We start from the raw sequence: 24,165 nt of genomic DNA, 5'->3' as shown, positions 1-24,165 counted from the left end.
AGAAATAGCACCTCAGCAAATATTGGGTGTACAACAGAAATCAAAATAAAATAAACTTTTTTTTGAAAAAAAAAAAGAAAATATACCAAGATTGATGTAAGTTACAATGGAGGATCTGGTTACTTCATATTTTGGGCTTTGTTTTAAGTGAGAATGAACTGAATATGGATAAATGAGTGGTTTAGCATGTTATGGTTTTCTAAAAAGTAGATTAAAATTGTAATTAAACATGTGTACTTTGGCTAATTCATTTTACTTTCCAATTTTTCCAGAAAAGAATATATGCTACCTAGAAATTGGTCAGAATGGCTAAAATTAGTTTTTAATATAAGTAAATAATAGACATGGTAATAATTTCAAAAGTCAGAAGTCAGATTAGGATATTTATTTTACTAACTATTAAGCAGAAACTTTGTTTTACTGGCACTTCGAACTAAATACAACATTCAGTACAAAAATTTTAATGATCTTTGAGCAGTCTCTGGTGCTATTTACAATACTATTCAAAGCTTAGGAAGTAAATGAAGAATAGCATAATGAGGCTTATATGATGTTGAATGAGTCAATGTGTGATTAATATTGAGACACTCTCAAATTTCCATTGCTTGCTTTTCTGCTTAAAGATTTTTTAATCTGAAGTAATTTGTGAGGAGAATCAAATCTCTTCAACCGTTTCTTATATAGATTACCTTGTCAGATTGCTAATAATGCGTATTTCCTACGCAGTATGGGATCCTTCTAATTCTAAATAAGGCTGTCTAATTTTTATTTAATTCATTTTGATTCACTTTTTGCTCTGATAAATGAAAAAGAATTCTTGATCTTCTGGTGTTTATACCTTTAATTTTTTAAAAATATCTTTATTTAAACACTATGATTAAAAACATGTCTATAGTTGGATTTCAGTCACAAAAAAGCCACCCTCTTCACCAGTGTAACATTTCCACCACCAATGCCCCCCATCTCTCTCCTCCCACAACCCCTTGCCTGTATTTGTTACAGGCATTCTACTTCTCTCACTCATTAAGATCATCATGATAGTTGTTAGTGTAGTTATTTCCCTAACTGCACTTCTACTCTTTGTGGTGAGTTTTATATTGTGCTGAGTGAAATAAGTCAGAGGGAGAGAGGTAGACACAGAATAGTCTCACTCATCTATGAGTTTTAAGAAAAATTAAGGACATTATGGTAATAATTCCCAGAGACAATAAAGATGAGGGCCAGAAGAACCAGCTCACAATATGAAGTATACCTTTAATTTTTTAACAGATCATGTCACTGACATTCTTAAAACTTTGCCACAATAAACTGAAGATTTGGGAACATGACAAGTATATGTGGTGTATTTCTTTCTTTCTTTTCTTTTTTTTTTCTGAAGGGGGCATACGCAGTAACACTCAGGGGTTACTCCTGGCTATGCATTCAGAAATCTTTTCTGCCTGGGGGAACCATATGGGTTGCTGGAGGATCAAACCACAGGTGGTCCCGGGTCAGCCATGTGCAAAGCAACCCCCTTACTGCTGCACCATCTATCCAGCCCTGTGTGGTGTATGTCTATGGTGGATGCATACTAGTATCTGAACAACAGTAAGGCATATCATACTGGTTTCCTGTCAAGTAATTCTGTTTCCAAGCAAGTTTCTGTTGCTGCGATACACTTAGGTTTAAAATAATTTGATGACTAAAACCATAGTAAATTTATTTTTAAGTGATTGTTAAAAATAGTGTAGTGGAGAGCAGTACTTATTACTGCTAGAGTAGAGAGCAAGATTCGTTAATAGTGAATGATTGACTCAGTACACAGCTAAATGACCAGTGATTTAAGATTATTTAACTATTTAAGACTATTTTGGAAAATGTCTCTGGTTGGAAACAAAGAGAAAAGTTATTTATGTATTTTTAAAATCCTCCCTTCCTATACAATCTTTATCTATATATTTCAATTTTGGTACGTCTTGATGTTCATTTTAAGCTCATTCTCTTGTCTCCCACTGTAGGCTTGTTCAGTGTCTATTCAGTTGCTTACACCAGAAACTTTGTAAGCTAGGAAACTGCCCTTCATTCACGCCCACATTCAGATAGCTTCTCCTTGCAAAATGTTCTTTCCAAGTAGTCAGACTTCTGCTTCTATCTTATGTCACCCATCTAATATAAACTGTTGTTATTTCTTGTTTGACAATAATACTCTAGTCTCCTTTCTGAGCTTCCATTTACTTCTCCTTCCACCTGCAGTGACCCCTGTTCATTTACAAAAATCCTAAGTGATCTCTTTAAAATATAAATATCACATGTCCCTCACTATTCTTATTTTACTTTATTAATAGTTTTCTATTTTACTCTGAATCCAGTTATCACAGCTGGCCAGATCCTGCCTTAACAAAACCCAGCTTACATTTCCCAGGTTCATCTCCAGACATCCTGTCTCTTGATCAAAAGGCTCCAGCTCATGGTGGCCTTCCTTCTTCAAACCTGGGTGTGAAAATATTATTTTCCTTCTGCTTTGAGTACTCTGCTCTTAGATCTCCTCTGGGGTCTGATCCATCTGATCCTGGAACTTTAGTCTAAAGATGACATTTCACACAGGTCTTTATTTTAGAGCCCAGATAGGTCTTCTTCTTTATCCTGTATTCCTTTTCATTGTGTAACTTTCCCATCATTTTGTCTCTTTTAATCATGCTATTTTCTAATTCTGTGTTGTCTTCTGCAACTATATATCTGTTTATTGAATAAAATAATGAATGCACTCCTGTGTGTATATGATATAGGGTTCAGATGAAAAAACAAAGCCAATGGATCCATATGGGGTACTGTAATTAAAAAAAAAAAAAGACAATGAGGTAGAAGTAAAAAAAAAATAGCAAATATTTTTCTAACAAGCATGGTTAATTTAGTTCTGGAAGGTTTTACTTGAGAATGAGGCAAGTAACATTGGCGACAATATCTCAAATAAAACACTCTAAATCTTGATAGTTCTCCTTATATTGACCATCTCTGCATAAGAAGATTTAGGTACAAGGGTTTAACAACCCATCTTTACATTCCCCCATTCTTGCCCTTGCTTCCGTCCTTCTTCCAAGTGAGTAACCAAGAACTGTGGCAAAGCTGTGTGTAGCATTAGTCCAACAATATCTGCATCTGTACATCTTCCATAGCACATTTTCTGTTGTGTATCCTGATATCTTGAGCACCTCTGTTAAGTTATGCCTAGAGATCCTGGAAATATTATTATTATTATTATTATTATTATTTTATTATTTTATTATTTATTGTTAGAAGTTGGGTTTGAGGAATCAAGGGGCCTTTCCTGGTCATACTCACTCCAGTAATACAGAACTGATGTCCTGAGGAGCTGCCCAGGTCCAGCCATACTAGGGGGAGAAGGCACAAGGGTACAGTAGCCATCCATGCTCAGAGACCACCAAAATTTTATCTGGTAGTTCTCAAAGTGAAATGGTTCCAGGAATAAAATCTAGGGCTTCACATATGCATAGCAGGTGCTTCACTCCTTTGACCCAAAGTTTAATTAATTCAGGAAGTTATATAGCTCTAAACCCCATTTGTATTCAGTGACTCCCGGCATACACATATCCCTATCCCAGCTTCAGGATCTAGTCTTCATTTTTCCATAGTCCATCTCTGCCTTCTTAACTCTTGGCCTGGAGAAGTTTGTAAATTCAACTTTTAACTTGCATGCAATGTTAGATCATGCATTGCAGAGTGTGTTATTTACAGATCAAGAGAAAGTTTTGCTTTGAAGCTATGGACGCCATCTTTGTCTTCTGTGTTTTTTTACTGGTCTCCTGCCAGCCAAAACTTTTTTTATTTTGTTTTGTTTTGGCCACACCTAGTGGTGCTCAGGGGTTACTCCTGGCTCTGATCTCAGAAATCACTTCTGGTAAGCCCGAGGGTATCAAGGAATGCCAGGGATCAAATCCTGGTTAACTGCAAACAAGGCAAAGCCCTTCCCTCTGTGTCATTGCTCTAGTCCATCGCATAAACTGCTTTATAACAACTCTTGTTCCTTTAGTCCTCTTCTCTTGGGTTGTGATCTCCTACTACAAAGTATATATATTTTTAGGGCCCAGTTTTTAGATTTGTAGGTATGATTTGCTTCCATAAATACTGAACTTATAACATAAGTTATTCTAAGACGCTTTTTAAATCTTTCTGTAGGTAGTAAAAATAGATATCTCTTTGTAGATATTTCCGATTGTATTGGAATTACTTGTATTTTTCTGCAGTGGCTGAACTTGAACATAGAATTGAATACAGAATATAACTATTTGTCAATAAAAGGAACACATTTCTAAAGTACATAGTACAATATAGATTCAATATATAAAACAACATTTCTTTCCTTTCTACCCTTTCTTCCTTTTGTTTTCTCTTTCTCAGTAAAATTTTAAGGTCACTAACTCATTGAATTATGAGTAATTATCATTTATAACTTTTTAAAGTTTATAATTACGATGTGTTAGGGGTCTACTAAAATATGCATGCAGAGAAATAATTTGGCATTTAGTGTCTTATATTCAGACTTATATATATATTTTCTAGATGTATTGTATTATGGTTATATTTTGCATATATATATAGAATGTTGTATTTTATTCTATAATCATGACAAATATTTTTTCTTTTATTTTGAATTAAACTGTATGCATCCAAAATGATAGTGATTATGTATATACCTAATTTTAATTTCCCATGTATCAAGTCTATTGGAGACAGGGTGTCCTAGTGGGGTAAGAAGAATAACAGAAAGAACTACCAAAAAAGAGAAAAAACAAATATGAAGACACTGAAATAAAAATAAGTTTAATTCCATTGTGGAAGTAAGAAGTTATTTCTGTATTAAAGGTTATTTCTATAAGAGCCACAAAACATGCTCAAATTTATGTAATGTGGAGGAGAATGAATTAGATAAGGAAGGGAATAATTCTCAATGAATTATTTCAGAAATTTTAAACCATAGAATCATTGTCAATGGCTGACATACTATGGATGTTTTAAAGCATATGTCCTTCTGAGACTGAACACTAAAATGATTGATAGTTTCAGAGAGTGAATGGGTAGAAATCAGAGACCGAAGTGGTAGGAGGGAAGAAAGAAGAGAAGGTGGAGAGAGAATAACAAAGACAGAAGAACAAAGAGATAGAGAGGAATGTTTGAAAAGAGTTTATTTCAGGCTAGTAGTCAGTTGATCTGAGTCTACTTTAAAGTCTGCCAGGAACTTAGCAGGCATCTGCCCTTTTGTGCCTTTGTTTTCTTATCTGTAAAGTAGGAATAATAGTAACATCTGTTCTACTTACTGCACAGGTTTGTAGCAGTAATAGAATAAGATGTTGAATGTGGAATTGTTTTGAAGCATGATATGTTCTCTTCAGATAAAAGGTCATTTTCATAGAACAGCATTCTTACTTTTGCAAAATTAGAAAGCAGTGAACATTTTTGAAGTTATTATTGGGCTAGTTTATTCTGGTTTTCAATTTATAATTTAGTATTGTAGGCTCAGATGTCAAATGATTCAGTAGAGTGTGGGTTAGGAGTCAAATGGATTTATCTTAGAAATAATGCTCTGTCACCTGTTATTGTGCAAAAATAGGCAGGTTATATAACTTCTCTGAGCTTCAGTTCTGTGGGTCAGTGTAGTGTGAGACTTAAAGAGACTGATGCTTTATTGCAGAATAGAGAATAACCGTTCAACAAACAGTAGTAGTAGTTATTACCATAATAGTACTAAGCTAATACTACTAGTGCTATAACTAATAGGTTAATTTTTTTCAGATTAGTTCAGAAAGTTGAAAATCAGAAGATTTTGATATCAATGTGATTGTTTTATTTTGAATTTTATTAATTAAACATGCTTACTTTCTAGGATACCTCCCTTTAGGCAGACATGAAATAGTCTAAGGTATTAAAACCTAATGTGTATCACCAATTCTTGGAAATGAGATTGATCCAAAGTAATGAAAGTAGATACGGTGCCTCCTAAAATTCACATATATTGTAACAATGCTAAATTTGTCAAGATCTCACAAAAGGAAAAAATGAATGACCCCTAGCATCATTTTCAGATGAGAATGTATACACAATATTGGATGGTGTGAACTGCTAGAGAGACATGAGGGTTTTGTTTATTTCCTGCTATTTAGTCAAAACAATTGTACAATATTTAAAATATAGTATTTTAATTTATCCCAGAGAGATTCTATCTGTGTATAATCTAAATAATATTTTGAAAAATAATTTTTCAATGGTTCTCCAATTCCAGTCTGGAGTAATTTCCCAGAATAGTAAGTCCTGAGCACAGTATGGGTTAAATCCAAGATCACAGTGTGGCTCAAAAACAAAACAAAAATAGTATTCAACTTTAAATACCTCATATGCCATTTTTCCACACCAGGTTTTGGGCTCTGAAACAGGGTCATCACACGAATTCATATACCAAGACAGTCATAAGGGAGGAAAGCATGAATTCAGGCAGCTTCATGATCTCTAGACATTTCAAACTACCCTCTCTTTATTCACTAGTTCAAATACCAACTAGGAAGGAGAGGGTTTAGTAAAAGACTAAAGTACCAATCAAGCTAATCTATTCTAGGTAGAATTTTACATATCAAAATTATGGGCGAAAAGGAAAGAGTAAGCTGGGAAAAGTCTTTATTTTGGGTAAAAAAAAAAGGTAACTAATCCTTTCTGTTAAAAAATAATTAAAAGTGATACATAAGTTATGCTCTATTGTTCTCCATAAGAATCGGGAACCCCAGATCAGAGCTTATAAAAGTAGCTGTTATTTTGCATAGGGACAGTAAAAGCTGGGGAAATAAAGGAAAAAATGAAAACAAAACTTTCAGCAGCAAGTAAAGTGGTGAGGAAATTTTATGCGAATTACTGTTGTAGCTAATTCCTAGAAATCACTGCTAGTGAGGGTAGACTTGGCTGTAAGTGCATCAGGGGTTAGATTGTGCATACATCATTCTCAAAGCAATCAACTTTGCTCTCATCCTTGTCTCATACATATAATACATTTTTCATAGACTTCTCTAAACAAAATAATTAGAACATTGCTACATATATATATAAGTTAAAAATAAGTTTGTTACGACACTCATAATGATCACTGTAATAAGAGTCTATATTATCCAACTTCTTTTTTCCATAGATTTCTGTGGATAAAACATTAGAACATTTTTGCAGACATAGTTAATTTAAAAATAAGTTGCTAAATAATATGCAAAATCAAGGAGCATAGCAATTGAAAACATTCACTACAATAACCAATAATCATTCAAAATCTAACAACATTATGTATTTCCCTGGTACTCTGAAAACTAATATTTAACTACTAGAGTTATCCAACTCAAATTATCATATATAATATATAATTATCAAGAATAATTAGATGTTTGTAATGGGCATAGAACAAAAGATTAGCTATTAAGAGCTATACAGGTAAAACACACAATTTAACTACACTGTAGTGGCTGATGCAAATAGAATTAAGAGAGTAATTTAGAGGAAAATTAATTTTTGGAGGTTACTCAGGTGCAGGAGGTTCTGAAAGCAGCTTATCTTCCTTTGAGCTCTGGCTGGGCTTGGTTTCTCCATCTCCAGCTTCTGTTGTAGGCTGCTGAAGTTGCCTGGACAGAAAAGTCCTCAGTATCTTTGCCAGAATCTGGGTGGAGGGACCCAGGTTTTCAATGGCCTCGATAAGATTCTGCAGGTGGAGGGTTCAAGGTCCTCATAAAAAGCACCTTTGGTAGAAGAAAGGCAGTAGACATTGGCATCTAGGTTGCTGCCTAGTGTCTTCAACTCATTCCCCCAATCACTTCCTACTTCTGCCCTGACTGAGGGGTCCTCTACCACAATGGGTGGTGAGCAGCTGATTGAAGCTGGAGATGAATCGGTAGAACCTATGTCAATTGGGAGCATAGCTGCTGCCCTTCTTTGGCACCCCTCAAGTCTGGTTACATTAGTTGCTTCTTCATCCTTCTCTCCTTCCAAGACATCAAACCCCACAGTTTCCTCATCTCCAACACTACACAGAAACTTCCTGGGATTATTTTTTTAATAGCTGTCCAGTCAACAAAGACAACTTCTTTGGTATTAATCTTGTTGATGAGTCTGAAAATATTCAGGACATTGACTCATTTGACAGTGCCCAGGACTTGGATTGCCAGCAAAGGCTTGTCCACTCCAGCTTTGGGGCACAAGGGTATCTCTGGTTGAGTCGTTTTTAGACTCTGAGTTTAAAGAGGCAGTAGTTGGCTCATCATCCTTGGAGATGGGGTTCTCTGGTTTGATGCCAGAAATGAACTGTAAATTATCAACCTGGGAAGGCCTTTATGCCATAGCTAGCTTTGGTCTGGTTACAGATAGTTTGTGGTGCAATACCTTTAGATCAAGAACAAATCAGCATTGGGAAGTCACCTTTCCCCTCTTGGAGCATGTATGTGGAATAATGTCTAGGGAATCTGGCATGTATTGTCCAGACCAAGAAATGCATGTAAATAGACCAGAGAAATATTAAACATTTCAGAAGGGGTGCCAGGTGCACAAATGTTCCAGTAAAGGACCTGGTATATTCAGTCCAGCAGAAGGTCATGTCACTCACCATTGTTGAGGTCTTTATTCTCAAGTTCCTTTCCTGGGCGCTATATTTCCACACCATATTTCCACCCTGCTTGAGCAGTTCTGAATCAGGATCTGAGCAGAGGCACTGCATGAATTAATATACCAAGATAGTCTCATTAGAAAGAAAGGCATAGAGTCAGGTAACTTCTAGCCAACAAACCTATCAAGATAATCTAGTCGAGTGAACCTTTTATATATCAAGGGTAAAAAGAAAGAGGAACCCGGAAAAAGTCTTTGTTTGGGATAAAACAGGGTGTAACCCAACAGTCAGTGATCGTTTTTATAAAGCTAAGCCATTGTAATAATTGAAATGACAATAGTGATGTGAGTTTAATGAGTTTCAGATTAACCAAATTAGACAAAATATTATGCAACACAATCTACGTCTTTTAGGAAAAGAATCACCTCAGGTGGAGAGTAATTTAATGAATGCTCACATTGGTTATTTTGATCTTGCTAGCAATAAATACATTCCAAAATACTCTAATTGTTTTATGAGTTTTAAATGGTAAACAAAATTGCCTTATACTTATAATTAATTACAACTTGAGTGTTATATGAATATAAATAAATCCTGAATATTTTCTTCCCAGTCGTAGCTCTATATTGTAGTTTAGATATATAAAAGTGCAAATTTATAAAAGAACAGGTCATCCAGTTCTTAATTTCTGTATAGGTATATTATCATGGAAAACATTTTTGGGACTTTTCACTCTGTAAAACCCTATAGTTAAATTTCTATGATATGAAAAGTTGCCTATAAGACAAGAGTTTGATTTGAGCTACGTAAGACAATGTAATTTTACTTTGGCTCACTAGTGGAAAGTAGCTGTAATTTGCATCTTTGATGGGATAATTGATTAAAATGGCTGATCAGACACTTTGAATATTGAAATATTTGGAGTAGTTAATGAAGGCATACAGAGAATAATTGATATTTTCCTTTAATTAACATAAGTCTAATCCATCTGCTAGTCCCTAACCAGTGATTTTAAAAGCGGGTTTCTAGTCATTATATTGTTGCTAGTCATTGAGAATAATACAAAGAAGAGTTGATATTTGAACAAACAAGCATTTAGTGGGTTAACTGGTTTTTGTTTCATTTTATTTGGGTTTTGAGGCACACCTGGTGGCACTCAGTGGTTACTCCTGGCTCTGCACTCAGAAATATTACCTGGCAGACTCAGGGGACCATATAAGATGCAAAGGATTGAATCTGGGTCTGTCCCAGGTTCATTGTGCATGGCCATGTGAAAGGCAAAAGATAGTAGTGCTATTGCTTTGGCTCTTCATGAGTTAACTGTTTTATATCAATAATATTTTTTTAGTTTTATTGCATTTATATTTACTTTAATACTTAACTTTTAAAACTACACAGTGAAATTTAGGAAAAGACATATACAAAATAAAATTTATTTTTAATTAATTTATTTTGGAGGGACAACACTGAGTTGGTTTTAAGAGCTTATTTCTGGCTCTGTGCCACGCGTTCATGATTGTCATGGACTGGGAGATCATGTGGGTTGTTAGGAATTGAATCGTGTGCAAGACAAGCCTTCTACCCCTGTACTATCACTTCTGCTGCTGCGACTGCTGCACAAAGCAAATTTTTAATATGGAGTAGACAAAAATAAATGCCATTAATCATGTAAGGGATGTTATTATAATATTTATTTATTATTTATTTGGTCTTTGGGCCACATCCATTTGACACTCAGGGGTTACTCCTGGCTAAGAGTTCAGAAATCGCCCCTGGCTTGGGGGGACCATATGGGACGCCGGGGGATCGAACCGTGGTCCGTCCTACGCTAGCGCTTGCAAGGCAGACACCTTACCTCTAGCGCCACCTTCCTGGCCCCATAATATTTATTTTGTACAGGGTTTGGTATGTTTTATGCCACATACTAACTATAGTATAAGTGCCACAAGGTTTTGTTTCTCCATGACTATTTTTCTTCTACATTAGATTAGCAATACATGCCAAGTTGGTTGATTTGAAAATATAACACAACTTATCAAAATATGATTTTGAGTGCTAAAGAAATGTATAAATTGGACAACAGCTTTCCAGAATTAACATTTTTATAATTTTAAAGGCAGGTTGATATTTTTTTCAGCTTTCAGTCAGTTTATACTAAATAGAATTTATTCAGTAGTGCTGTTAGTTTGAGAAATAGGTTTAAAGAGGCAAATTCTTAACTCTGGGCCAGAGAAGATTACTCCAAAGAATTTTTGTTAGTATTTATTAATCAGCTATTTCATAATTAAAGTTTTCAATAAATCAAATATTTTATGATAAATTAAAGGTTTTGTTGATACAGTGACTCCTAGGAATAGAATTTCTTATGGATCCCGTAAGAACTTTATCCTTCAATTCAATGAACTGGCAATGAGCTTGAACTTCTCAGTTCTGAACTATAGATTTGCCTGTAGGCCAAGTTGAACCTGAAACTACATTTATTTCATCTCTTGACATTTAGCTTAAATCTGACCTTTGAGAACTAAAGATTTAGTTTTTCTTTTCTTCTTTCCTTCCTTTGTTCGTTCATTTCTCTTATTATTTTTCTCAATCTATTGGCTTTAGAAGATTGGTAATACAAATTTAAATAATCCAGCTATTTTTTGTCTTATTTGTACCTTGACAATTTGACTTTTTTTTTCTTTAAATTTGGACCACATCCAGTCAGTGCTCCTGGTAAGGTTTGTGGGTCCATATGTGGAGCCAGAGATTGAACCCAAGTTGAACACATGCTGGGGAAGCATTACCCACTTTAATATCACTGGGGGAGCTACATTTTACTTTTTAAAATTAGGAATTAAAGAAGGAATCAGATCTTAATTATAATGTAATTGAGTTTGGCTGTTTAACTCTTACCTGGTTTGTAAAAGCTAACCCAGAGAAGCTGTCAATGTTATGTAAACAACTTTCAGTTCTCAAGAAACAGTTTAAAATAAAACAATATCAGGGGCTGGAGCAATAGCACAGTGGTAGGGCATTTGTCTTGCAGGTGGTTGACCTGGGACAACAAAGATTCCCAGAATGCCACATGGTTCTAGAAGTTCTGCTCCATCTTGGTTGTTGTAGTCAGTTTTCTGGAAGAAATAATCTTGGTTTTTGCACAGACTTTAGGACAAAGCCTAAGATATAGCCTTTCCTATGGTTCCAGAAGTTCTGCTCAGTAAGGGGATAAAAATAAAGTGGATGGTACTAGGAGAAAACAGTTACATGAACATTGAGTAGAAATAATGATCAGGCCTAAATACCAAACCCAAAGGTAATGACAACAGACTCAAGATCTAAAAGTTATATACAAGTGGGACAAGTTACATTAGTAGTCAAGGAGGCAAAGGGATGCAGGGGTGAAGGGGGGGTCAACACTGGTGGTGGGAAATTGCCCTAATTCACTGTCACAATGTACCTTAAATATAACTGTGAAAGACATGTAATTCAAAAAAAAAAAAATAGTGCTTGCTTCCGCAGCACATATACTAAAATTGCAATCACATAAAGAAGATTAATGTGGTCCCTCTGCAAGGATGACATGCAAATTTGTGAAGCGTTCCATAATTTTCTATTAAACTTAAAAAAATAAAATAAATAATAAATAAACATAAAATAAAACAATATAACCTCCTTCTTTCATCATAAGTGGAATCAATGAGTTGAAGTTCAAATTTTATCAGATCATGGTTCCAAAGAGTTTGTTATAATAATTCTTTATTAATATGACGATAAGTTTTATTAATGGCTTACATATAGGTTACATTGATGATATATGTCAGAAAAATTCATGATATAGCCTTATGAAGTCAACAACATTCAAAAATATTTTATACTTTTATTTATGTCTAACTTGTTGGTTCTAAATCACACCTCACACCTCTTCTCACAGTACTTCTCTGATTTTTTATGACTTAGAATTAAGAGCTTTTAAGTTCCTCTGATTCCTAGCTGCAGTCTTGCTCTGCCATCACAACTTCCTATCTATCCCTTTCCTTCTTACTCTGTGTTTCAGGTATGCAAATTGCTTTTATTGATCCTCTAACAGATGCAGATAATTCCAACCTCAAGGCTATTTCAGTAAATTTTTCTCTTATCTTTAATACTAGTAATCAATGTTCTTAGTATGTTTGTATCCTGTTGTTTTACACTCCAAAGCTCATTGAAGACTACTTTATAATCCAATCTGAGACACTTTCCCTAAAATATAAAATAACATGAGTCTATAAAGATATTGCTAGTCTTTAATACAATAATTACAATGTAGAATATAATTTTATTGGTGTCACTAAATAGTGAGGTTATGCTTTTAGAAATGAATAATAGGGGCCGGGAAGGTGGCGCTGGAGGTAAGGTGTCTGCCTTGCAAGCGCTAGCGTAGGACGGACCACGGTTCGATCCCCCGGCGTCCCATATGGTCCCCCAAGCCAGGGGCGATTTCTGAGCGCATAGCCAGGAGTAACCCCTGAGCATCAAACGGGTGTGGCCCAAAAACCAAAAAAAAAAAAAAAAAAAAAAGAAATGAATAATAATGACTCTATATAACTATGTCTATATGCTAATATATTCTCCTGGAATTTCCTATTTTTATTTAACATTGTATAAATGTTAGATAGACTAATATATAGATAGATACTTTCTTTGCAATAAATAAAAAAGTAGATTTTTCTATTTTTTTTAAACTTGATTGATTGATTGACTGGTTGGTTCTTGGGCCACACCTAGAGGTGCTCAGGGGTTACTCTTGGCTTTGCACTCAGAAATCACCCCTGGCAGCCTGGAGTACCATTTGGGATACCAGGAATCGAACCAGGTCTCTTTGGGTCAGCCACATGCAAGGCAAACACCCTACCGCTGTGCTATCTCTCTGGCCCAGAAGTAAATTTTTCTTTTCTTTTTTTTTTACTTTTCCGGGCCACACCCATTTGATGCTCAGGGGTTACTTCTAGCTAAGCGCTCAGAAATTGCCCCTGGCTTGGGGGGATCATATGGGATGCCAGGGGATAAAACCGAGGTTCTTCCTTGGCTAGCTCTTGCAAGGCAGACACCTTACCTCTAGCGCCACCTCGCCGGCCCCAGAAGTAGATTTTTCAATTACTTTTCACCTAATTGAAAGCTGACAAGTCACTTTGCTAATTCTGTTACTAAATTTTCTGGATATTATTTTTTTAACTTGATAAATATTAAGGAATAAAATATGATCACATTGGTTTCAGTAAATTAGTACACATAGAATCATTTTTGACTTTTTTGTTTTGGTTTCTGGATTGAAACCATTGACTGATCCTCAGAGCTTATTTCTCTTTGCTCTGGGATCAGGGAAAATTCCTGAAGAGGGCTCAGGGGACTGTGTTTGTTATACAAGGTGCCAGGAATCAAACCTGTGTTGGCCTTGTCTAAGGCAAACACTTAACATGCTCTATGATCCAGCCCCAGAACAGAAATTTTTCAAATGTTAGAAAAATAATCTATATCCAGTGACCTGATGGAACCAGCGCATACTTGCTCATATAAGAAATGCTTATTAAACTTTCAGGTATTTTGCAAGCAGGTTAATTTTACATTAAGTTGAAATTAGTCTAGGTAGTGATGTTTAGTACAGCCAAACTAAATATAGCTAATGTCTCAGAAGGTTAGTTTGGAATAATCAAGTTACTTTTCCAGAAATTTGCATTTAAGGTCACAAATTTGAGATAAAGGAAAAAAGTGTTTGTGTGTGTGTGTGTGTGTGTGTGTGTGTGTGTGTGTGCTCTTAGTTAGAGTAGATTACCCCCCCTGCAACTTGTAATAATAGTATTGTCCAGGTCACCCCTCTTAATGGCTCAAATGATTGTATAAACAACATCATAATCTTGGTTATGGTAATTGTCCTAGACTATTTCAGAGAATGAAAATTATTCCAAAAGGGTTAGTTATTATCTCTGACTTATTCTATGTTATATGGAGCAGAGTCTAATGAGCATTGGCCTCAGGTTTTAAACCCTCAGTCCAAGTGGATTTAAATAGAAGTTACAGAACAAGGTAGATCTTTACTCTTATAATCAAGAACATATCTGAATTACACTATACAGAATTGAAAGTTTTCTGTCTTGCTGTGAGGGCAGAAACAGATTGTACATTTAAACATATTATTGGTTGACACCTGTTTTTATATAAAATGTATTTTTAGGTTCTAAGGATGCCCTTCTATCTATAGGTACAAAGCATAGACTTTATACCTTCCAGTTAGCAAAGTGGTATAGGGTCTATACATAACCTCTAGTTTGTTTCTCTAGAATCGTAAGATTTTTCATCTTAAGATTGATTTATCTGGGGCCGGCGAGGTGGCGCTAGAGGTAAGGTGTCTGCCTTGCAAGCGCTAGCCAAGGAAAGGACCACGGTTCAATCCCCCGGCGTCCCATATGGTCCCCCCAAGCCAGGGGCAATTTCTGAGCGTATAGCCAGGAGTGACCCCTGAGCATCTAACGAGTGTGGCCCGAAAAACCAAAAAAAAAAAAAAGATTGATTCATCTATAATGAAATTCAGGAAACATTAGCATCCTGGAGTTCTCTTATCTACCATCATTGCTCTGTGATAAGCACATAGAAAATTTTGATAATTCCAAAGGATTGTTGTTAGACTTCTTTCTTTATATTCTAATGTCTTCACAAAGCAGGTTAATAGTACTGTTTATAAGAGAAGGGAAAGTAGCTTCCTTTAATCATCATCGACTGAGCTAATTATTTTCTCAGAAGGAGGCTTTGTTTCTAAGCTTTTGACATTTCCAGGACTTAGTTATTTAATGGAATACTATTAATATTTTCCAATGCAAAAGATACCATCTGTAGCTAAACAAATTGGAACTCTAATAAGTGATGCATTGGGTTTTTATTATATTAGAAAACATGAACCCATTGGATGACCTTAATCTTTGACCCCCCAAAAATAGAGAAATTATTAGTAAAGAGAACAACATACATTTGATTAAAATTCATTTCCTAAATTCCATATAAGTTTTGCCATTTGAATAAAATTCTAGAATTCTAGATCACAGAAGCCAATATGTAGGTGTTTCAATGTCAAATTGATAAAGATATTGATGTCAAAATTGATGTCAAAATGATAAATATAATTTTTTTTACATTCTGAATAGTATCTTTATTTACCCCTCTGTTGTTTCCAGATTTTGGCAATTATGAACATTGCACAATGCAATGGAAGTGCAAATGTCATTTGTGATAGTGTTTTCAGGTTCTTGTAATAAAATATGATGAGATATAATAAAAAATATTACATGACATAGTATCTTTAGTCTGCTATTCTTAGATAATAAAAGGCATCATAATATTATAATAAAATATATCTTTTTTAATATAATTTTTATTTTAATCATAGTGGCTTACATATCGTTCACAGTAATATTCCAGGTACAAATTAACATTGAATCAGGGGAATTCTCACCACCAAAATGTCCTCCCTCCACCTCCGCTCCCATCCTGCCTCCCATATCCTCCACCCTCACCCCAGGGGCTGCTGGAATGAGTGGTCTCCTCTGTGTCTAGTTTATTACTTAGTGATCTTATAGCTGTTTGGTTTAAATACAGGGGTCTCAAACTCAATTTACCTGGGGGCCACAGGAGGCAAAGTTGGGGTGATCCTTGAGTGCAAAGTCAGTAGTAAGCCTTGAACATTGTGTGTGTGTGGGGGGGGGGGTGACCCAAACAACTAAAACAAAACAAAACAAAAAAAAGATTCCTCTAGGGCAGGGCCACAAAATGTTGTATGGAGGGCCGTTTGCGGCCTGCGGGCCGCGATTTTGATCATGAACATGGTAGATGAAACAAGTTTTGTATCTTGTGTTAAAGATGCAAGAGAAATAGCTCTTCACTTAAGGAGAGAGTAAGTTTTGGCAAGCAATAATTAAAATAAACAAACTATCTGCCTCTCTTTCCCAATCAGTTATGTAGCCATAATAAGTTACAGTATAGAGGATTAAATGACATTTTTTGTCACTGGCCATAGGTCACCCTAGAACTGCCTTTAAAGTTTAAATGTAAAACATATGAAAACTAATTTACTAAAAAGTAAGATTGAATTTATCTAAAGTAAATGAACAGCATTTAATATCTAATTATTATTATATAAATCATTCTCCATAATACCATGATGTTTATTTTAAAAAAATTGTACAACTATTTTTAACTATGTAAAATGAGTTTTTAAATATAAAATAAAGTTTCTAGGAAACTTTACAGAGAATAAAGTGGAAAAGTATCTGTGACCAAACAAAGTATGTCTAACCAAAGATGTAAGCAATTTATATATTTCCTTTTAATAATGTTTTTTTTGAATTTTTTTTTTTTGGTTTTTTGGGCCACACCCGTTTGATGCTCAGGGGTTACTTCTGGCTAAGCGCTCAGAAATTGCCCCTGGCTTGGGGGGACCATATGGGACGCTGGGGGATCGAACCGTGGTCCTTCCTTGGCTAGCGCTTGCAAGGCAGACACCTTACCTATAGTGCCACCTCACCAGCCCCTCTATATCACATTAAATTTGCCACTTTTATTTGATTTACCATGCAATTGACTTCCTTTTATGTGACTCAGTTTGTATGGTTACATGTATTTTTTCTCTCTTCCCTTCTTATTGGATCTTACTATTAAATTTGTATTTTTGTTTTAAAAGAAATAATGTTTTAAATAATAGTTGAATGATTTGGGCTGGAGTGATAGTTCAATGGATAGGATGCTATCCGTACTTGTAGCTGACTTGTTTGATCACTGGCACCCCATTTGGTTCCTCGTTTCCAATTACAAGTAATCCATGTGCAAAGACACAGGAATAAGCCCAAAGTTTTCTGTGAGCCACTCCTCATCCCCCTCAAAATAACACACACACACACACACACACACACACACACACGAATCCACCAAGACAGAAGCAAAATACTGAATAATTCATCTCACACTCACTGCAAATTCATCTCACTTATTACTACTTATTAAAAGTAATATAAAAATAACATATTCATAATCAGTCTTCATATATCATTCTACTGGCAATTTATTTTTACTATTGTGTCATTAGGTAATATGTTTACAACAGTGTTAACAGTGATGATCTTGATGCATAGTTATTGCAATATTGCCACTTCCAAAGTGCCCAATACTTTCAACCAATGTCCTTAAGTTACCTCAAGTCCACCTCTTCATTTTCTTCGCCTTCAAATAACTTGGTAATCTCAGTTATGCAATCTAAGGTGTTGGCAATTTTTAAAATACCATTTTGCAGATCACAAAGTGGAAATTCACGAACTTAGCAGTAAGGCAAGCTGCTCAAAATGTAATAGGTGACAGCTAGCATTGGCATTAGATTTACCTAAATTCGAAGTCTATTCTTTTTTTCATTTGATCACCTACTATCTTTTTCTAGAAACAAATTTCTATCTCTGTTTTACATAGCAGATTTTCCTTATACCAGTAACCAGGTATATAAAAATTTAATTGTATCATAGCAATTCATAAAAATATCATATTGATATGTTTTGCATATTTATTTCTTATATCTATCATTTTATGACTTAAAACTAAATCATTACAAATCATGACATGTATAGGCTAGGTTACTTAGATTAAAAAGCAATACAGAAATGGTCAGGGCTAATGTTTTTCAGTGTGTGGGTCATTTTAAATTAAAGCAGGTCATTTCCCTGAAAGCATTTGCTAAGCAAATGTGCACAAAGACCAACTTATAGTGGAACATTTTTAAGATGAAGACTTTTAATATCAAATTTCTAATATGTCACCTCTTCTCTATGTTGCTAAGGTTTTTGCTTTTGTCTTTTCAGTTTTTTGAATTCTTTGAATGTATTCTGTGCTCTTTGACTATGTATTTCTGAGCTTCTGTTCACTTTAATTTTTTTATTTCTAAGAGGTCATTCAGAACATCTTACCCCACTGAATCAAGTCATCATCATTTTTTAAATCCTGCAGAATTTTTCTGTCACCCAATCATTTCCAGTTATAAGAATATGTAATTATCTTTCCTCCTGACAACGTGTTTAATTCCACATATAAATCACATTGTGTTTAAGACCTTTTGTTCAACAGAATTTTATCTGCCCATTCCCTTTCAGCTACTTGGAAAAATAAATATATTCTAAAATAACTTAATCTAGAAAATTTCTTGATCATTCATACTAAAACTGCTTGTTAGGAATTGTTCATACAATGGAGAAAAATATATAAATAATCTATTTAAACATCTTGGTTATAAGGTTGGTCTTTTTATTTTTTACAATGTTGTTCTTAATACATTTGTTCTATTCACAGTTACAAAATTGTTCATGAATAAGTTTTAGTCATTCAATGTTCAACACTCTTCACCAATCCACATTTTCTACCAGTTGTCTTTCTACTCTCCCCACAGTTCTTTCCCTTAGCTGCTTCTTATTTTATCTCTTTCTTTTTTCTTCTTTTTCCCCCTTGAGACACATCTTGCAATCATGGTTTACTATATTTTTAGTGAAGGGGTGTCATGCATATATCTTTTATCTTCTTTCTGCACCCAATCCTTGTCCAGAGTGATCATTTCTGACTCTCATTGTCATAGTGGTCCCCTCTCTGCCCTAACTGTGCTCCCCTGCTATTTTTGACAAGCTTCCTGCCATAGACTGGTCCTTCTTGTCCTGTAGAGAAAAATTTTACATGATTCCTGCCAAAGTAGGTGAGACACAGAAATAAAAAAAATGAATTGTTGTGTTATAATTGTGTCCTACACATCCTGTTTTTGTAATATATTATAAGTGTATGCTTTATAAAATTTCACTGCTTTCTAAAGCAGTATCTTACTATCTTTCTAAAGGCTATATTATAAACTTTAATTAAAATATCCATTGATTTTCTCAGAATTTTTGTGACTAAATTTTCTTACACAATGAAATGTGTAGAATGGCTTCTTTGTCCAATACATTAATTAAACAATATATTTTTATTGAGGGAGGGGGACGTACTGTCTGTTTTCAGGACTTACTCCTGCCTCTGCACTCAAGGATTCTTGTTAGCAGGCCCTAGAATCCAGATGGTATATAAGGGTTCGAACCCGCTCCAGTCCCTCATTAAATAATACTTAAAAGAAAAGTTTTATTGCCCTTCTCTGTTTCTATAGCATTACTTGGTTCTCAAGGTTTTTAAATAATTAATGGATTTTTAACAAGAACATGCATTTGTGGTGGACCAGAACACTGAGCTGTTCTGCTAAACTTCACAAACTCTGAAAACACTTGTCAGATGTTCCCATTAATCTTTCCTCTCTTGCCCTAGATCCAAGGATCTGATAAAGGAGGCCATCCTTGATAATGACTTCATGAAGAACTTGGAGCTGTCGCAAATACAGGAGATTGTGGATTGTATGTACCCAGTGGAGTATGGCAAAGACAGCTGCATCATCAAAGAAGGAGATGTGGGGTCACTGGTGTATGTCATGGAAGGTATGGCTTATATAGTCTTGGTCCTCTCACGTTGTTCCTTATCTTATCAGCCTGCATACAGCTGGAAGAAATATTATTTTCTTTTTGAATGTTGAGATAGTGAGCAAAGAGGTGAAACACTAGATACAGGGCTTTACTGAAAGTTTTAGGTGTTTTGGGCTTAGAATATTAATGATAAAAATTCACATTTATTTCCAGATGGGAAAAGAGTTCTGAAAAAAAAATCCTTATCAAAATAAATCAAGACTTCATACTATCAAATCAAAAGCTTAGCACTGAATATTGGAACTAAATTTTTTCAGCTAATCAAAGTATCCCTAAATTTAATTTTAACTTCCAATTTACCACTAAGTTTTTTACTAAAATATTCATGTAAAAAAAGAGCACTTTCATTGTTTTATAAAATGATGATAGAGACAGATCCCAATGGATTGAAGGAAATATTAGCTATCTATGGTAATCTTGAGCAAAGTAAAACAGAAATTAGTTTGAAGAAATAAAAACCCACTGAGATTTGCCTTGTATAAATATACTTTATATCTAGGTAAATATTCATATCGTTTCTAATTTTGAATTCATAATGCCACAATTTACTTCTGTGGTAAGGATAAAAGCCCGAAGCAATGATTGAATAAACAGCCCAAAAAGTATTTAGAGATGTCTTTTGTAGAAGAGAGTCGGCATATAAAACTTACAATAGATTTGTGAGGTCGTATTTAGTGTCCTACGCAAGTCATCTTTCAGCTTTGGGAATCATTGTGGGAAGCAAAGTCCTTGAGCTTATGTGTGGATATATATAAAGAAATATGCATATTTATTCTGATTGTAGATATTTTTTACTTTAGCAGTGGTTGTCTACCTTTGATTTTTCTATTCATCAAGGAAAATTGGTAATATCTGGAAAGAGACTTTTGGTTGTCCCAGTTTGGATCAGGGTGAAGAAGGGAAAATAATTGCCATGTGGTTGAAAAAATTAGCACTGTGCAGCAGGTTAATTATTCACAAGTATAAACTACTTCAAAATGTTCTTAGTTTGATGTTAGATACTTTGATTTTTGTCTATTTTTAACAGTAATGCTATGAAGTTAATTTGGGTTTGTATTTAAAAAAATTTAGAGCACCATGATTTACAAAGTTATTTATAGTTGAATTTTGGATGTAAAATGTTTCAACACTGATGTCGACCTCCCTCCACCAATATTCGCAGGTTCCTTCCCATATCTTCTTCTTCTCAAGTCTGCCATCTTGACAGAGATTATCTTTAAAGTTTGTTTGTTAAAATTTGGGTCTCATGATTTCAAAGTTGTTGACTTTATGGTTTGAATATTTAGCTCTATTCTTCCTTAACATTTTAATGTATCCGAATCTCCTGGTCTCCTGCCACCTGTTATTTCTCATATGTCTTTCTTCCTCTCACTTTATTTATTTTTGTCTCTTCACTATACTCTGGTGATCTAGGAAAAGAAACTTTTCCTTTAAATCATTGCATTCCTTCAGGCAGTTACTGTAACATCACATATAAGTGGTATTATCTGTATGTATCCTTTGTCTGGCTTACTTATTTTTAACATGGTATCTTCTTATTTTATCCATGATTGCATTATTCCTTATTTATATGCAGTTGTGTATTTACATGTAATGTAAATATTATATCACTATACTAATTAATATAGATATGTATTTGTCAACCACTTAAATTTATCAGGTATATTGACATGTATTTTATATTTAATTTTGTGGAATAGCAATTTTTTTATTTTGTTATAGTTCAAGTAAGTTGGCTATAATATTGCTAAAGTACAAATTATTGATATAAAAATTACTATAGCTCACCATAACAGAGCCATCTCACTCACCTGTCATATATGGAAAAAATGCAATGAAATAGATATTGTTGAACAATCATTGCCACTGGTCTTGAATTATGAAACAGACTATTAGGCAGTAAGTCAAAGGAATGAAGTCATACAAGAGGTAATATCTTAAAACATCTTAAGTATCATAAAAATGTTTTCAAACAACTTTTTAAAATTTTTTAAAGAAAAAAATCAAGATTTATAGCTTTGTTATGATTTTTTGTTTATAAAGTTTACTTACTATTCAAAAACAAAAAATCATATAATATAGGGCTTATCCCTATTATCATGTTTTAGAGATGAAAAAGTCATGGTCTACTGAAGGTCTTCAGATCTACTAGTTTGGAATAGATTCAGGATAGAACCAAAGCAGTCTGGATTTAACATTTCTACTCTATTAACTCCATTTTTTTTAAATTTTTATTGTGGCCAAAGTGAATTACCAATCTTTCACAGTGATATATAAAGTACATAATGACAATAAATGAGGGACAATTCCACTGTTGTGCTCCCACCATCCTTGTTCCCAGTATTAATAGCACTATATATGAGGTTCTTGAGGGAAATAGTGTCAATAAGGTGTTCATTTGTGTGTATGTGTGTCTATGTATGTATGTATAGGTGTGTGTGATGAGAGAAATTTAGGTAAATAATTGAGTTCTGTTTGTACATAAGCTAAAGAAAAAGTCTACTAAACCTGAAACCCAAGGAAGATTTGATGTTACAGATTATTTTTAGGCACAATTCTATCTTTCTTGGAGATTCTTAGTTCTTTTTTTCCTGTTTTCAACTGACTGGCTGAGTCCTACCAACATTATGAATGTAATCTTTATTCTAAATATGCTGATAAAAATAGTTAAAGAAGAGCCAGATAGATAATACAGTAAGTCAGGAATGCAGTATACTCAATTTTGTTCCCTGACACACCATATGTTTCCCCTGGCACAGGCAGGAGTGAACCTTGAACCAAGAGACAGAAGTCAACCCTGAGAATATCCAGATCTGGTCCAAAACAATAAACAGATGCATAAATTAAAAAACATGTTAGGCTTAGAGTTTGGTTACAAGTGATATCATATAGCTATTCATTGTTTCATATTGGAATACATTTTTCTTAGCTGAATTCTAAAACATATAAATTTGATATATAAATATATATATAATAAAACTCAGAAACAGTTTGCATAATTCTTTATTATATATCTGGATAAAAATTGTAGCAAGATGAGGCCGGAGTGATAGCACAGCAGTAGGACTGGGACAGACCTGGATTTGATTCCTGGCATCCCATATGGTCTCTAAAGCCTGTCAGGAGTAATTTCTGAGTGCAGAGCCTGGAGTAACCTCTGAGCACTGCTGGGTTTGGCCAAAAAACAAACAAACAAAATTGTAGCAAGTTGACATAGAAAGAAAATTGGTAGTCTGGATCTATTCCTTGTTAAGTCAGCACATTAGCACATCTTAAACTATCCTTCATCTTCAGAACCACTGAACAGTCAATTTCCCATCTTCCATGACACAACATTGGTATTTAACTGAAACTACTCTAATGTTATTCCCAATGATTAACATGTCTTACATGGTGTTTTACAGGTAATGAAATCCTTTAAATATATGACTCATAATAGTTAACCTCTATACAATTAAATCATTGTATGTTGTTCCATAGTACATAGGAAAATATATACTAACACATTAATAGCACTGAGATATTAATAGCCCAATAAACAGAAATGCCAATGACAGTCTTCCCCAGGTAAAGGAACATACAATATTTACTTCTATTTCTCTGTCTTTTGATTTTAATGATATATTAACAAAATGAAAGTTGTTTTATTGATTTAATAAAATGGAATCAAAGTAATGTAACCATATTCAAAGTCATAGATCTTGCAGTAATGTTGAATATCTTTAATTAAACTCACAAGAATGACCCTAATTTTAAAATCTTGATGCTAATCTGTCCTCAAGATGTAATTTTCACCAGCACAGTGTAACTTTGATCTTATGTTAATGTCTTTATGTCAAAATAATTCCAAAAATCAAAGAACCCTGTCATTTAAATTTTTATAGAATTTAATTGAGGAAATGTCTCATTGTTTAATTAGTTTTTTATCTACACGTTTAATCACCTCCACATTTAGATAACTATTCTTGATATAGACACATTCTTTTTCATCTGTAAATATTAATATTTATAAAG

The 24,165-nt window shown here is 34.2% G+C and overlaps 1 protein-coding gene and 1 non-coding gene across 2 annotated transcripts in view; both read left to right on the top strand.

Moving 5' to 3' along the window:
- Window positions 1-24,165, top strand: part of PRKG1 (protein kinase cGMP-dependent 1) — a 1,196,983-nt gene that overhangs the window by 95,131 nt on the left and 1,077,687 nt on the right. Inside the window, exon 2 of the mRNA XM_049764671.1 lies at window positions 19,940-20,106. Within this exon, the coding sequence (XP_049620628.1) occupies window positions 19,940-20,106 (167 nt within the window). The remainder of the gene's footprint in view (window positions 1-19,939; window positions 20,107-24,165) is intronic.
- On the top strand, window positions 12,103-12,209 carry LOC125995456 (U6 spliceosomal RNA). Its single transcript, XR_007490980.1, has one exon. It is a non-coding gene; the product is annotated as a U6 spliceosomal RNA (small nuclear RNA).

Source organism: Suncus etruscus, chromosome 17, assembly GCF_024139225.1.
Source record: "Suncus etruscus isolate mSunEtr1 chromosome 17, mSunEtr1.pri.cur, whole genome shotgun sequence".
Classification (NCBI taxonomy): Eukaryota; Metazoa; Chordata; class Mammalia; order Eulipotyphla; family Soricidae; genus Suncus; species Suncus etruscus.
The sequence above is the reverse complement of the archived record's forward strand: the minus strand, read 5'-3'. Positions and strand labels throughout refer to the sequence as shown.